Source organism: Pundamilia nyererei, unplaced genomic scaffold (assembly GCF_000239375.1).
Source record: "Pundamilia nyererei isolate P.nyererei 1_Seehausen unplaced genomic scaffold, PunNye1.0 scaffold00045, whole genome shotgun sequence".
In the NCBI taxonomy this organism is placed as follows: Eukaryota; Metazoa; Chordata; class Actinopteri; order Cichliformes; family Cichlidae; genus Pundamilia; species Pundamilia nyererei.
The window spans coordinates 720,328-734,757 of NW_005187446.1; the positions used below are offsets into that span (position 1 = coordinate 720,328).

At 42.8% G+C, this 14,430-nt stretch overlaps 1 protein-coding gene across 1 annotated transcript; it reads right to left on the minus strand.

The window, feature by feature from the left end:
- Positions 1 to 1,737: 1,737 nt before the first annotated feature.
- On the minus strand, positions 1,738 to 12,894 carry mdc1 (mediator of DNA damage checkpoint 1). Its single transcript, XM_013910571.1, has 12 exons — positions 12,865 to 12,894; positions 12,037 to 12,201; positions 10,274 to 10,834; positions 10,108 to 10,186; positions 8,733 to 9,967; positions 8,202 to 8,264; positions 4,741 to 8,123; positions 4,127 to 4,264; positions 3,037 to 3,219; positions 2,821 to 2,946; positions 2,112 to 2,222; positions 1,738 to 1,982 (listed from the first exon to the last, which is right to left on the minus strand). Exons 1-12 carry the CDS (start codon positions 12,875 to 12,877, stop codon positions 1,779 to 1,781), a joined length of 6,261 nt encoding a protein of 2,086 aa, XP_013766025.1. The 5' UTR covers positions 12,878 to 12,894; the 3' UTR covers positions 1,738 to 1,778.
- Between the last annotated feature and the right edge of the window lie 1,536 nt (positions 12,895 to 14,430).

Consider the following 14,430-nt stretch of genomic DNA (forward strand, 5'->3'; position numbering starts at 1 on the left):
TTGCTTTTTTGCCAAGAAGATGCCAGAAAAGGGAGAGCCACTTATGCCATTTGGGGTCACCACAGTAGATCATCCATCGCCATCTCACCCTATTCCAGGTATCCTCTTCTTCCCCACCAAACCTCTGCATGTTCTCCTTACATCCACTCATCTTCTTGGTGGTCTTCCTCTTATATTCCTGCCTGTTGGCAGCTCCATCTTTAAAATCCTTTATCCACTTCACCTTTCCACCTCTCTGTTTCATGGTCATGTTTTGCTTCTACTGATTTCTGTACCTCTTCTTTCTGCAGCATACCTCCACTTCGCCAGGCTTTCCTCCACATCATCTCTCTGTAGTTAAAACCCTTCCACTCATCACCCTTGTTCTTTAAAATCAGTATCAGTACACATCTCCATTCCTCAGACATCCTCTCACTCTCCAAGGGCGTGTCAAAAATATGGTCAAAAAGTTGACTGCCCTCTCTCCTGAACATCTCCACAGGTGGACCAACCACCTTTCCACTCTTCATAGCATAGCTGCCCTTACGTCTTCCTCACTAATCCTCTGCTCGTCCCAATTTATCTACCCCCTTCTTCATTTATGACGTCCTCAGTAGTCTAAAATTTACAATCAAATCTACTGAAAAACAAAAAGGTTTAACTTGAAAGTCAATTTTTGGATTTAGAAGCTTCAGTCTGTGAAATTTTAAACTCGGCACAGTGTGGTTGCAGCTGGAAAATATTTAATGTTTTTCATTTATAATGGAGACATTTCATTATTTGATACGAAGACAGACTTCAAGTTAAGGCATTAGCATGCTAACAGTTCTAAAAATGACAAGCTACCATCTTTAAAACACCAGTGACACAGCAGTGACAGTGGGTCAGTAATCAAGCTTTGTGCATTACACAAAAAATACACATCCACATATAAGCAAACAGACATCGATGGCGAGAACAAACACCACAAAGGCGTTGATGCAGAAGGTACATCCGCAGTCTGTCTTGTTCTCTCTGGAGGAACAGGATGGGATAAGGCCTTAATGGAGTAGATGGTGGTGGTTAATGGAGACAGAAAAAAAACCCAGAAAGACACGTGGGTAGCTTCGTCATTATCTCCATTTAAAAAGGCACTATGAACTTCTTATGAAGGCCGGAAACGAGCTTTTTTCCTCTGACTACAAGGCTGTTGGATACCATAACAGACACCATCTCCACATCTATTCTCCCATCCACCATGATTTACACAAACACCCTCTTCAAGGTTGGTTACCTGCCAAACAGGCTGATTGAGCTGAAGCAGTTAGCACACATGGAGGGTACCAGCAGTTTAGCAGTGTTAATTTCCTGCTCTGCTTGTTTCTACATAAAAAAAGAAGGGTTTGAAGTAGAGGGGAGGTAGCTTTAACAGTTTCAATGTGTTTGTGTGTATAAGGCAAAAGAAAAAGACTGCACAAACAAGCTTAGAAAGAAAGTTTTCACCATTCTTCCAAAATGTCTTAAGTTAACTACTTTTCTGTTTGTTTCTCAGTTCATTCTCTTGGAAAGTTAAAAATTAGCTTTAAATATTTGATGATGGACAGTCAAATAATTAACATTCTTCCAGCACTGACATCTGTAAATGACGCATTTACATCAGTGGACAATCGACAATACATTCAATACAGTCTTTCACAGTCCAATAGCTAAACAGGTGTTTTACCGGTCTACAGTTTTAAAGTGTATCCAGAAATGACGGACAAACCTCACAGCTAAAGATTTCATACACAGACAGTCACTGTATTTTTGCTCCGGGAGTACTAAGTCTTCCTCCTGCCCCTTCCTCTGCCACCTGCAGGTTGTACATTTGCTGTGGAAGGCGAGAGTGTGTGGGACTGAAAATCGAGTTTCTGCTGCAGGATCCCTGTGAGGATGAACTCAGCGGTGACGACAGGGAGAGATGCAGACAGAGCCGGGCGACACAGAGACCAGTCCTCCTCGCAGGAAACCACGACAGTGTGAGGCTAAGAGCCAGAGAGGGAGACGGGGGTGAAAATAGAAGAGGAATTAAAATGTAGGTAATAAACATCATAAGCAAAGACTTATTTCATGTAACGTTTTGGCCGGAGAAGGGCTCTCAGCTTAACTGGCACCTTATTAGAAGAGGGCATCTTTGGTAGAAAGGTAGCTCCACTGGAGGAAATGATGTCCTTCATGTGAACTGGCTCTGGCTTAACCGATCTAGTAACATGGACCTCATATCCCTGAGAGACAGAAAGAAGGCAAAGCATTTTACTCTACTTTTATTTGGAATACATCCAATGGTCTATTTGCTTTTTGTCCTAGGACAGCTGGGATAGGCTCCACCGCAACCCTGAATCCGATAAGCGGAAGAAAAGAGATGGATGAGTGAATCTATTTTTATTTAATCTCTTCAAGAAATTTAGTAAAAGCCTCCTGGGATTGAAATTTGATATTATATGTCTAATTTTAGCTGGTATTATGTTGTAACAAGGTATGCCTTTACAAGCTTCTATGAAATAGCGCAAGCTGAGAAACATAATACATGCAATATAATCAGTATATTTACAGCAAATATCAAATTACTTTCCCCTAAGCCACAGAATGATGATAAACAATCCACAGGCTGCTGTTTTGAAGATTTGAACATTGCTAACAATAAAGAGGCTCAAAACAATGCTCGAAGGGAAATATTAAACCAGATTTAGACTGAGGATGACTCAAACGTTTATGGGCTCCCATCACGAAAACATCATGCACCACCCCAGTGCCGTCTGCTAGTGGAAATACTGTTAATGGCACACTGTCAACCTCTCACTCTAAGGAAAAATGAGTGAGTACCTTTAAGAGAGGCTGGCTGCTGGCAATCCTTAGAGACTCGTGCAAGGAGAAATTAAACTTCTTCTCCTGCTCAGGGTCCTTAACAATAAAGGAGGAGGGAGACAGGAAGCTCCCAGCTTTGCCACTCTAAAACAGACAAGAAGAGTGACTATTATCATAATACACATCTGCAATAAATTAAGAGAGAACTTTCTGACTGCAGTTTTTCAAACATACCTTTTCCAGCCAGTCTGTAGTGACGATTGGAATGCCTTTGGCCAGTGCACAAAGGAATTTGACAGTCCTGCGCACTTTGTCAGTCACAAGGCAGTTCATGTCTCCCACACCTTTAGCCAAGCTGCCGCCTAAGCGCGGCAACACTTTCTCCCCTGCTTCATCCATCACCCCTGTAAACAGAACCTGTGAAAGCAAAAGCCTCAAGTCAACTTAATCTGCCATGCAGGCAAAATAGAGGTGTGAAATTAGGCATTTCTCTCAAAGAAAAGCACTGTCATGCATTTTACAGTCATGCCCCAGAGTCGATTGAAATTTCAGAACAAGCTGCAGGAGGTTAGTGGAACAATGATTTCGTGAGCTCAAAACACCTGCTCTCATCTGCACGAACAAACCAAAAATAACTTTAACCCTGCACAAATTGATTACGCAGCTCTAAGTGTGAATGCAACGCTTAGCGAAATCCTTTTACTTTCAATGATTTGGATGAGTAGATACTGCTGTTATAATAGACCACTGTGCACAGAGGTTAGATGGAGGAGGCTTTGTGTTTAGTTTATTATAATGGGTCCAAATATCCAAAAGTTTTGAGCAGGAGCGGTGACTTCTGAAAGCTTCATCGATAATATGATGCTAACAAAACCACAACATGAATTTTACAATTCTATTAGGACACTGAGTAAAATGTTTATAAGGCTGAAGCCTGATGAATTGCCAAAAGATTAAAACACAATATTAAACTGTAATTGTAAACATACATGTGCACTCATTTTAAATGTAGTGCCAGCAGCATGTTTCAGGAAAAACTGGGAAAAAACTGGAAGAGCATGTGATGCTAGCACCACGTGGTGGACTTAAATAATACATTTCACTGGCTACAGCTCAGTAATATGACTGAGAGCATTGTCGAGATGCTAAGATAGTTTAGAATAGTGTTTCTTAATATGATGTTTAGTATATAAGAATACAAATAATAGGATTTGCCACTATGATTCTGATGTCTTAGGCTAGGTTTGATCAGCCTAGCTACCACCGTATGAGCGTCTCTTTCCTAAACACAAAATGCGTGTTTTGCTAACACAACCACAGAGACCTTGTATGCCTGGCCTTCAGTTTGTAGTCGACCACTTGCTGCTGGGGATGCAGAGGAGGAGCGAGGACTCTTTGCCACAGGAGAGAAATTTGCAGGAGCTTGCCGCTTCCGGGATGCGTTGCTGGTTGGAGTCTGGGGCTGTTATAGGGGAGAGGGTAGGTAAAGACAGGGAAAACAAAACAGGTTGAAGACAGCGAAGGGCAAAGTATGGAACATGCAAAGAAGATGGTACATCTTGCACCAGAAAGCAAACACCATAAAATGTAAGTGGAGGAAGTGACTGGATGACCACTAAACCACTTAATTCATTAGCAGTGATGCGGAGCAGGTTAGACTGCTCTAGAGAAAGTGGAGGAAACAGAGAGAGTAACTCATGTTGATGGTAGTTCATCAATATTGAAAAGGCTGACTCAGAGAGGAAAATGCATCATGGCCTTGAGCCAAGGTAAAAGCCTTCCTTCACAACAAGAACTTCTCGACACTAATTATTTACTACTCAGCTTTCCATTTCATCTGATTTACCCTTCAATGTTAATGCATTTTTGTTTCAATCAAAACCGCATCTTTATGGTTTCCATTTGGCCGCGTATGTTTAAAAGTGAAGCAATAGTCACCTCTGATGCCTCCAAATTTGCATCTTGATTTGTGGCGGTTAAAGATGTTCCACTTTCTTCCAGCTCCTCTTTCTTCTTTCTCGAGACCGCTGATTGTCGACCTCTGACTTTTTTCTCCACAGTCTCACCCTCCATCTTTTCTCTCTCCTCCTCCTTCACCTCTGAGAGACACTCTTTTGCGCTCTTCTTTGCCTGAGCGGTGGATGCTCTACCTCTTTTCTTCCCTTGTAAACTAACAGGAATCTCATCGTTTGTTTTGCCTTTTCCTTCTTCCTCGTCTGTTTCTGCCGTTTTTGAAGATCTTTCTTTCCTTTTGCTGCAGCTGAGATCTGCTCCAATATTTGCCTCCAAGTCTCTCGTTGCTTTTCTTTTATCTTTAGCCTCATCATCATCACTGACCGCAGGAGCAACTGGTTTCTCCACAGTTTCACTCTTCACTGCTCTCTGACCTCTGCCCCTGACATTTCTTTTAGGTAGCGATTCCTCGCTGGTGCATGCTTCCTCTTGCTTCGACTGGTCTTCCTCATCTGTAGCTGCACTGGGTTGTTGTCGCCCTCTAGTGGTTGTAGCCGGCTGAGAGTCCTCTTTACCATTTTTATGGAGAGCCTCATTGGAGGACTCCTCAGCTTTCTTGCCCTTTCTTCCCCTGGCAGGGCTTAAATTCTGATCACTTTGACTCTGACTAACAGAAGGGATAGAGTCTGGGTCATGTTCTGTTTTCCTCGCTCTTCCTCGCTGCCTGCCTCCTCTTCCTCTGTTATGAGAGCTCACGCTGCAGCTTGAAACCTCAGGGGCTAGTGAGTTGGACGAGTCAGGCTCGTGCTCTACGGCCCCTGCAGCCACAGTGGTCCTTCGATTGCTGCTTCTGGCGACGGGTTTCTGGGGTGTCTCACTGGTCTCCCTCGTCCCTCGCCCTCTCCCTCGGCCTCTGCCCTTGCTTTCCTGGGCGTGGACACTTGAAGCAGACCTCTCCGAGCTGACCGAGTTGGAGGAGTTTGAGCGTGATCTGGTTCTCCTTGCTGGGAAATCGTCATTGGTTGATACAGTTGAGTCTTGGTCTGGCTCTGCTGTGCTCTGTGAAGCAATAGTTCTTCTGGTTGTTCTTCGGCCTCTTGAAGGCGTTTTGGATTTGTCTTGTTCCTCTTTCTTTTCTTCCAGTTCTTTCAACTGTTTTTCTTGGGCTTCTTTTTCTTTCTCCACTCTCTCTCTCTCCTCCATTTCCCTTTCTTCTCTCTCAAGTCTTGCTTGCAGTTGTTGCTCCCGCTCAAGCCTCTCTTCTTGTTCTCTCTTTGCAGTTTCTTTTTCTTGTTCCTTTCGTTCCCCTTCTAATCTCTCTTTTTCTTCTCTTTCTAACCTCTCCCGCTCTTCTCTTTCAATCCTTTCAGACTCTATTTTCTGTTGTTCTTCCTTCTCCTTGATTTCTCTCTCTGCTCTCGCTGCATCTTCAGCCTGCAATCTTTCTTGTTCTTTATTTACTCTTCTTTCTGTTTCTAACTTCTCTTCCATGAGTTGCATTTCTATCTCATCCTGATGCTTCTTTCTTTCATCAGTCGTCCTCCTTTCGTTATCATTTTCTTCTCTTTCTTGTCTGAGATCGGCACCATCTTCCTCCTCTCTAGCTTTCCCATCTTGTTGCTTTATCAGGCTCTTATTCACAGCCTGCTTGTTTCTTTCTCTTACCGGTGTTTCATCCTCTTCCTCACCATCATGTTTCTGCTGCTTCGTTATCTTTCTCCCTCTAGCCCGTTTTACCATCTCCTTATTGTTGTCACCATCAGACAAAGGTTTTCCACTCCTTCCTCTAGTCTGCCTCTTGGATGGTCCAGGACACGCCACCTGATCTTCCTCTTCTCTCGGTTTTGCTCTTGTCACTCTTAAATTTGGAACACAAGCTCCACTGGTTCCCGCTTCAGATTCTTCTGAAGGCGATAATCCGGTTTTTGTTGTCAAAGGTCGAGTTTCAACAGGGGTCATTTTAGAATTATCGACTGGCTGTGTCTTTTCTTCAAGCTTCATCTGCTTTGCCTTTCTTTTCCGTGGACCTGGAATTGAGTCCTTATCATCACATTTACCTGTCACTACTGCCGGGGTTTCAACATCAGCACTAGTGAGGGGCTGCGTCTGCTCCTCTTCAAGCTGAAGTGGCTTTGCTTTTCTTTTCCGAGTGCATGCAATCACGTCCTCTTCATCACTTTGCTGGCCTTCATTTGTACTCAAGGGCTGAGTTTCCAGAGCAGAGACTTCAGAACTAGCAAGGGTTTGCATCTCTTCTTCAGGCTGCAGCTGCTTTGCTTTCCTTTTTCGTGGGCCTGGCATTGAGTCTTCATCATCATCATCACATGTAGCCACGGGCTGGGTTTCAGCAGTGGAGAGCTCAGAGTCTGCGACAGGTTGCGTCTCCTCTTCTTCAAGATGAAGCTGCTTTGCTTTCCTTTTTCGTGGGCCTGGCATTGAGTCTTCATCATCATCGTCACATGTAGCCATGGGCTGGGTTTCAGCAATTCCACCGTGCATTGGCTGGGTTTCAGAAACCGACAACTCTGAACAAGTGAGATCTTGTGTCTGCGCTTCTTCAAGTGGCAGTGGCTTTGCTGTTCTGTTTCGCTGAGCTGGAAATGAGCCTTCATCATCACTTGCTTCACTGTCACTTGTACACACGGGCTGAGTTTCAGTTACAGACTGAGCGTCGCTGAGGCCCTTCTCCTGAGGCTGAGCTGCCTTTGGACCATCCTCCTTGAGGGATCTCGGCTGAATTTGTTGAACAGAGCAAACTGGATTTTCAGCTGCCAGATCCTCCTCTCCTGCAATAGGCAACATTGGTTGGGTTTCTGCTATGGCAAGAGTAGAAGAGGCAGTAAAGTCTGAAGGCTGTGTCTCACAAGCATCATCATCTGCATCATCCTCAGCGTGACTGTACGGCTCTGCCACATATGCCTGTGTTGCTTCTAAGGCCACATCTACTTGATATCGCTCAGTCTCTTTATCTTCTACATAGTCCTGTGTGGCCTCCAGGTTCGTGTCATTTTCTGCAGAGGATCTGTCTGCAGCTGACATGGCTGCATATGCTTGGGTATCTTCCAGGTTCACACCCCTCTCCACAAAAACAAAAGCTTGGGTGTTCTCCATAGCTAAAGCTTGGTCTGGACACTGCAGGTGGCTGCTGTCAGACAGTCCCAGTTGGAAAGACTCTTCTTTGGTAGATTGGTCATTTTTATTGTCACAAGAAGACTCAAGTACAAAAGCTTGGGTTGGTTCCTCACTGCTCACACGGTCACGGCTCTGAAATGTAAAGGACTGCGTCTCAGCCACAGCAAAATCCTCCTCCTCCTGGATGTCTGAGCAGGACGACAATACTACAGGTCTTACTGCAGGCACTGCCGCTCCTGTTGGCCAAAAGAAAAAAAATGAACTAATGTTTTTGAAACAGACTCGTTTGACATTATTAAAAGTCATTTACTCACGCCTTAATGAACCTGAAGAGGGACTGACGAAGGCTTGAGTTGCCATGTCTTCCACTTCTTCATCTGAAATCCAAAGTAAAAGTCAATTTAAACTTGATGCTTTCTCATCGCAACGCAACAAACACTTTACACGATTGGATCGAAGAAGTTAACACAGAATCTCAAGTCCACTCACTTAAAAACAGATCGATTTCTTCATTTCAAACCTCTCTCTCCTGCAGGCGCCGTCTTTATTTTGAGCACCAACAATACACTTCACATATTTTGTATTATTTTCTTTGATTATATTTCTTTTAGATCGTATTTTTTGCAATTACTGCATTACAAGTCATTGTGATATCCTGTAAAGAGACCACTGTAACATCACAGGCTAGTTCTATCCTCAGATTGCGCCTCACCTAAAACTGTGCCACTGATGTATGTCATATATAATCAATTACTGAATTTTAGAAAGTATTTAGAAAGGTAATGCAATAAAACAAACGAGTAGATATTTGCAGTCTAAATGAATTCTGAAGATTGATCGATTACCTGACATCTGCACAGGAGTGGAGCAGTTCTGCAGAAGGGGAGCCAGCAACCCAGGTGTAGTTTCCCTGTGCAGCCTGGGCACCTGGTCCTCACCTTCTTCTCCAATATCTGACTTCTTATCTTCTGTATCGCCGTCGACTCTGACATCAGCTGGTTTAGCCTCATCCCCAGCAGGGGGCACGCTAGATTCATCCACATCTGTATCTGCATCAGAATCTGCCAGAGAAGCCTTTAAAGTTGGGCCAGGAGAAGCTGACAAGGTTGTGACACCAACAGGTATAGCCAGAAGAGATGCATCTTCCACATCTGTGTCGCTGTCAGAGAGAATCTCCAAATCAGCATCTGCAACTGCAGTGGGGCGTGAATCTGCAACAGCAGCGACCACTGAGGGTTTACTGGTGGCAGGGACAGGGAGAGCCTCGTCATCCGTGTCACTCTCTACCTGCAGGTTGTCAGGAGCCACAGGAGCAGATTTAAGAGCTGTAAGCTTTATATCTGATTTATTAGGTGTTTCATCTGTTGTATTTTTTGCTTCGTCCTCATCTACATCAGTGTCACTGTGGAGGTGAAAATCTTCTGGCTGCACTGAAAAAGCAGAGTCTGCTGTGTGCGCACTCTGACATACTGTCGGTCCTGCTTTTGTGGCAGCGTCTGACACGACCCCATCATCGTCCACATCAGTGTCACTGTCCATGGTGACGCCTTCAGGTGGAATAACTGAAACAGCATGAGGAGTTTTGGCGTTCTCATCAGAAGAAGGCAGAGATTTGGGAGCTTTACCTGAAGCATCATCATCCTCATCGATATCTGTGTCACTGTCCATGTGAAACTGGGCCGTCTTTGGAGGTTGATCAACTTGTTGGTTTGTATTCAAGGTCACAGGCCCCGCTGATGCCACTTCTTCGTCCTCTCCCTCCACATCAGTGTCACTGTCCATGTTAAATGCAGGGATTGCGTCTGTAGAGACTGCTGGTGTTGACAATTCACCGTCTCCTGTAAAACTGGCATTGCTTTCCTTTTCCACTGGCATATGCCAACCCCCTTTCAGAGACTTTGTCCCCGCTTGCACTGCTCTTTCTTCCTCCTCTTCACTGTCCTCCACAAGTGCAACCACTTTTTTTTTCTCCAACTGCTGTCGCGCCGCATCTACATCTGTCTCCTGTGTGGTGAAGCTGTCATGTCTGTTTGGTTTATTTTTAGAGGAAGACGAGACTGTCATGGGGCTTTCATTGTCACTGTAGAACAGGGAAAAACAAATTAACAGGTCTTACAATGAACAAGTCAAACATATGTATTAATGGGGTATGGCTAAGCCAGTAGTATAATCACAGTTACAAAAAGAATACCAATAAATAGCTTATTTTTATGGGTATACCTTTCAGGGACAACTTTGTTTGGGGGACTCAAGAATGACGAGCTGATGGGGCTGGATTTATGGGAGTCAGAATCAGACACTACAAAGAGAATAAAAGTGAACTTGTAAACACCAGGTCCAAAAAGCATAGCTTCAATAGTTATAAATATTTACATAATGTACAAACCTAGAGTCCTTCGTCTTCTTTCTCCTCTTACTCCTGTTTCGCTGTCTGAGTCTGAGTCAGATTCTGGGACCAAGGTCCCCTGTGGCTGATGAGGAGTTTGCTCAAAGGTCAGGCAGCTGGCTCTGACAGGAGTCTCTGTCCCTCCATTGACACATTTCTTGCTGTCTGTGCTTGTGTCATCTCCCTTTTCTCCCGAGGCATCTGGCAACTTGGTCTTTACCCCTGAATTTTGTCTCAGAGGAGAGCTTGCGTCCCCCTGAGAAGAGTCTACGCCACAAATGACAAACTGACACGGGATGTCCGCCACCACCAAACTGTCACCTTCACTGAGGGCATAGCGTACATTAGGAGTCAGCTTTAAGCGGCCCTTGCGGGTCCCATTCATGCTCCCTAAGTCCCAAACCAAAGCTTCCATGTCCACTTCACTGCGACAGGCACGTCTCCGGTACACACAAAGGCAGATAGTAGCATGCTGTTTGGACACTGAGGATGCCGGCAAGGGCACAGTGCAGGAGTTGGGGTCACGGCCAAGCACATTATCACCCAAAAAGAGGGGAAACTCTGTGTGAAAGAGAGCATCATCATTAACAATATACTTAGATATATAGTCAGAAAGGTGAAGTCATTTCTCTGGTTCAGATCTATTTATTTATTCCTTCATTCCATTTTAGTGTCTTTATTCGAGTGTCAGTGTGTCACTGCAGCTTGTTTAAAATGCTGCAGCTCAGCTTTTTACTAGCAAATACTATTGAAACCGCATACTCCCAAACTGGCTTCCCTATTTGTTGCCTATTTGTGTAGTTTAATTTACTTTATTTGTTTATAAAACATCAATTTAATTGAGAGAGACAGAACATTAACCAAAATCTAGGAAAAAAAACATTACAAGTTTTGATTTGGATGTCATTGAGTGAAGTAAGTATTTGATCCTCTTGAATCCAACCAGAATTCTTGCACCTGCAGATTGGCTGTGTACAACATTACAATAAATCAGAAGAATGCATTTTTTACACTCCAACCGCTCCACCAACATGGGCAGGACCAAAGAGCTGTCAAAGAATGTCCTGGACAAGATTTTAGCAAAAAGCTTGATGAGAAAGTGACAACTGCTGGGCCAAAACTACATGGGAGGAGGTTGTTAATGATCTGAAAGCAGCCAAGAACACCACTGATAACATACTACACTGTAATGGATTGAAATCTTGCCTTCCCTGTTCAAGAAGGCACATGTACAGGCTTGTCTTAAGTTTGCCCATGAACAGCTAAATGATTCAGAGAAGGTGTGGGACAAAGTGGTGTGGTCAGATAAAACCAAAATTCAGCTCTTTGGCAGTGAAGTTCGGAAGTGAAATGCAGAGTACGACCCAAAGAACACCATCTCCACAGTCAAGCATGGAGGTGGAAAAATTATGCTTTGGGGCTGTCTTCAGGTACTGGACAACTTCACCAAATTAATGGGTCAATGCACTGGACCATGTTGATCCTTTGCCAACAAGAGTTTCATCACTAACTATTAAGGGGGATCAAATATTATGTAATGTGTTTATATTGTCCCTCTTTATTAAAATGAAACTAGCATACTAATTAGAGACTGTTCATTTCATTGTAACTGAGCAAAGTTGCAAATTCTCCATAGGATCAAATGTTTCCCCCTCTGTATGCAAGATTTACACATTTCCCACATGTGGGACTAATAAAGGCTATCTTAAGTAGTACCAGACTGTGCAGATCACGTGTAAAAACAACATCAGTTAGCCACTCACCTGCCTCAGGTATGTGTTTATTTTTCAAGATGCACAGTTTAGCCAACGGTCGTCCCCTCTTATTTTCGATCTCCTCTTCATTATCTTCCTCATCTGACTCCAAGATTGAGTCACTGATCATCTGAGTAGCATCCATTCCTGGCAAAGCGCAAGACAGGAAGAGTGCTGCACATAAACACGGGTAACATAATGCATAAACTGTAATGTTAACGTATAATTAAGGTAACATTAGTTTTAACAAGGCTTTAAAACAAAGATCGAATAGCCTAAATAGAAACCTGTGCAGCTAACGTTAGCCTGCATGGCTAATTGACTCCCGCCCACCATAGCGTTAAGATAAAGTTCATCGGTACTTATTGACTCGCTAACTGTACCTGTGCCGTTGTATTCCTGCAAACACCCAATGTGTAGTGATCTAAACAGCTTTAAACAACGCGGAGGCAACTTTTATCAAATGTGTATGGACAAGTCTCCTCTAAAATCGCATCCCTGTAATACCACTTCCGGTCAATATGAAGACAAAATCTGCTAACCGCTAGTTTGTGTGATTCAACCATCGACATCACAGATTTTATGTGTCTGCAACCCAGCTGTCAAATTGATTATTACTAGCAACGAGGCATATGTAAGAAAACCATTTTCTGCTCCTACTTTCAGGAGAATTATAATCCCAACTTTCGAATTTAATTACTTTGAAATCTATGAAAGAAGTAAAGTGATTTGTACGGGTGACTTGACTAAAAAATGTTTAACTGACGTCCGGTGTTAGCCTGCAGTGAAGGTCCATTAAGTTTAAACCTAAGAAAAAGATCGTACTCGGACACCCACCTTCGCACGCCATGCCTTGTCCCGTGTAGATAAACAAAAAATGTCATGAGCGTCCTGGAAGTGATTAACCACGCCCACAATAGGCGTTTAACGATGAAAACGATTGGCCAATATAAGTATCACTCAAGCTATAATATGTTGCCATTGGACACTAACTTCTCACTCAATGTCTGTGATTGGCCCACATGTCCTCTGGACTTCAGCGTTCATACATTAATTTTGGCGCCCTGCACCATTTTAACCACGCAGACTGGATGATACCATTATGGGCTAATGTGGGTTTAGTCCATACCAATATGGGCTAAACCAAGGGTGTCAAATATACCGCCGTGGTGCCGCACAGGGACCAATTTGCTTTACTGGATATCATTTAAAATGATGTAAACGCGTTAATTACTCAGTGTTTATAATAAAATAATATCAGGATCGTGTTAGTGATGCAATGCCAGTATTACTATTTAAAAGTAAATGTTTTTACATTAAAAATCTGAGTGATGAATATTGTTTATTTAGCAAAACTCCACGGGTAAAAGTTTTCTGCCTTTATGAATTGGAATATGTCCATGTAATGACAGCTGATCCACTGAATGCAAAAAACTAAGGGCGTGTATGGAGGCAGCATCTCTACCAGTTATACACATTTTGAGAGATGTCAAAATGTCAAGTGCATGTATCCCATGTACTAACATAACATACCTTAATCATAACATACCTTCATACCGTGTACATTATAACATATCATAATAGACCAATTTCTGTAATATACTTACATATCTATATTATTGCTAATATATATTTGTAATACATCTATATCATGGCTAAAGCACTTCTGGATGGATACAAACTGCATTTCGTTGCCTTGCACCTGTGACATGTACAGTGACAATAAAGTTGAATTCTATTCTATTCTACTAAAATAAGTTTAACACCTGTGATCTAAACTGTCTCCATAAGATATATAATGATATAGAAATCACATATCCTTATATAAATAATGTAAGATCTTTCCCTCTTCATGACACTAGTTTTGAATGTTTTGCAAAAGTTAAAATTTGCATGATACAAGAGTTAAAATAAGCATTTGGTGCTGCTTTATTGAGGCCTTGTCCCAAGTAGGGTCTAACTAAATTCAGTTATATAAATTTTGTGCTTATGTTTTATATTCATAGAGAAATTATCGCATCAAAACCCAGGTGCATGAGTAGGAGAATTAGTGGCCCAGCAGCACAGTTTTGCTTTGGGATTCAACTCTTGCTGCATGCCTTGGCCACGAAAGTCCACTAAAGTGCTTATGTGACCTTAAGTCACAGAGCTGGATGATGTGCACTGTAGGGGTGGGGTATAATATTGATAGCAATAAACTGCATTCCTTCCTGTGTTGTAGATTTATTATATATTACTTATAGAAAAACAAATTATAAATAGAAGGATGGCTGGTGGCATTCTTATGGAAGGGAAACAGCGAGAAAAAGGTGATGTAATCAGTGACCAGTCTTACTGAGTGGTGTATCCAAATTTGAATTTTTTTTAAGAAGGAAGTCAAGAGCAGTGTTGGTCAAGTTACTT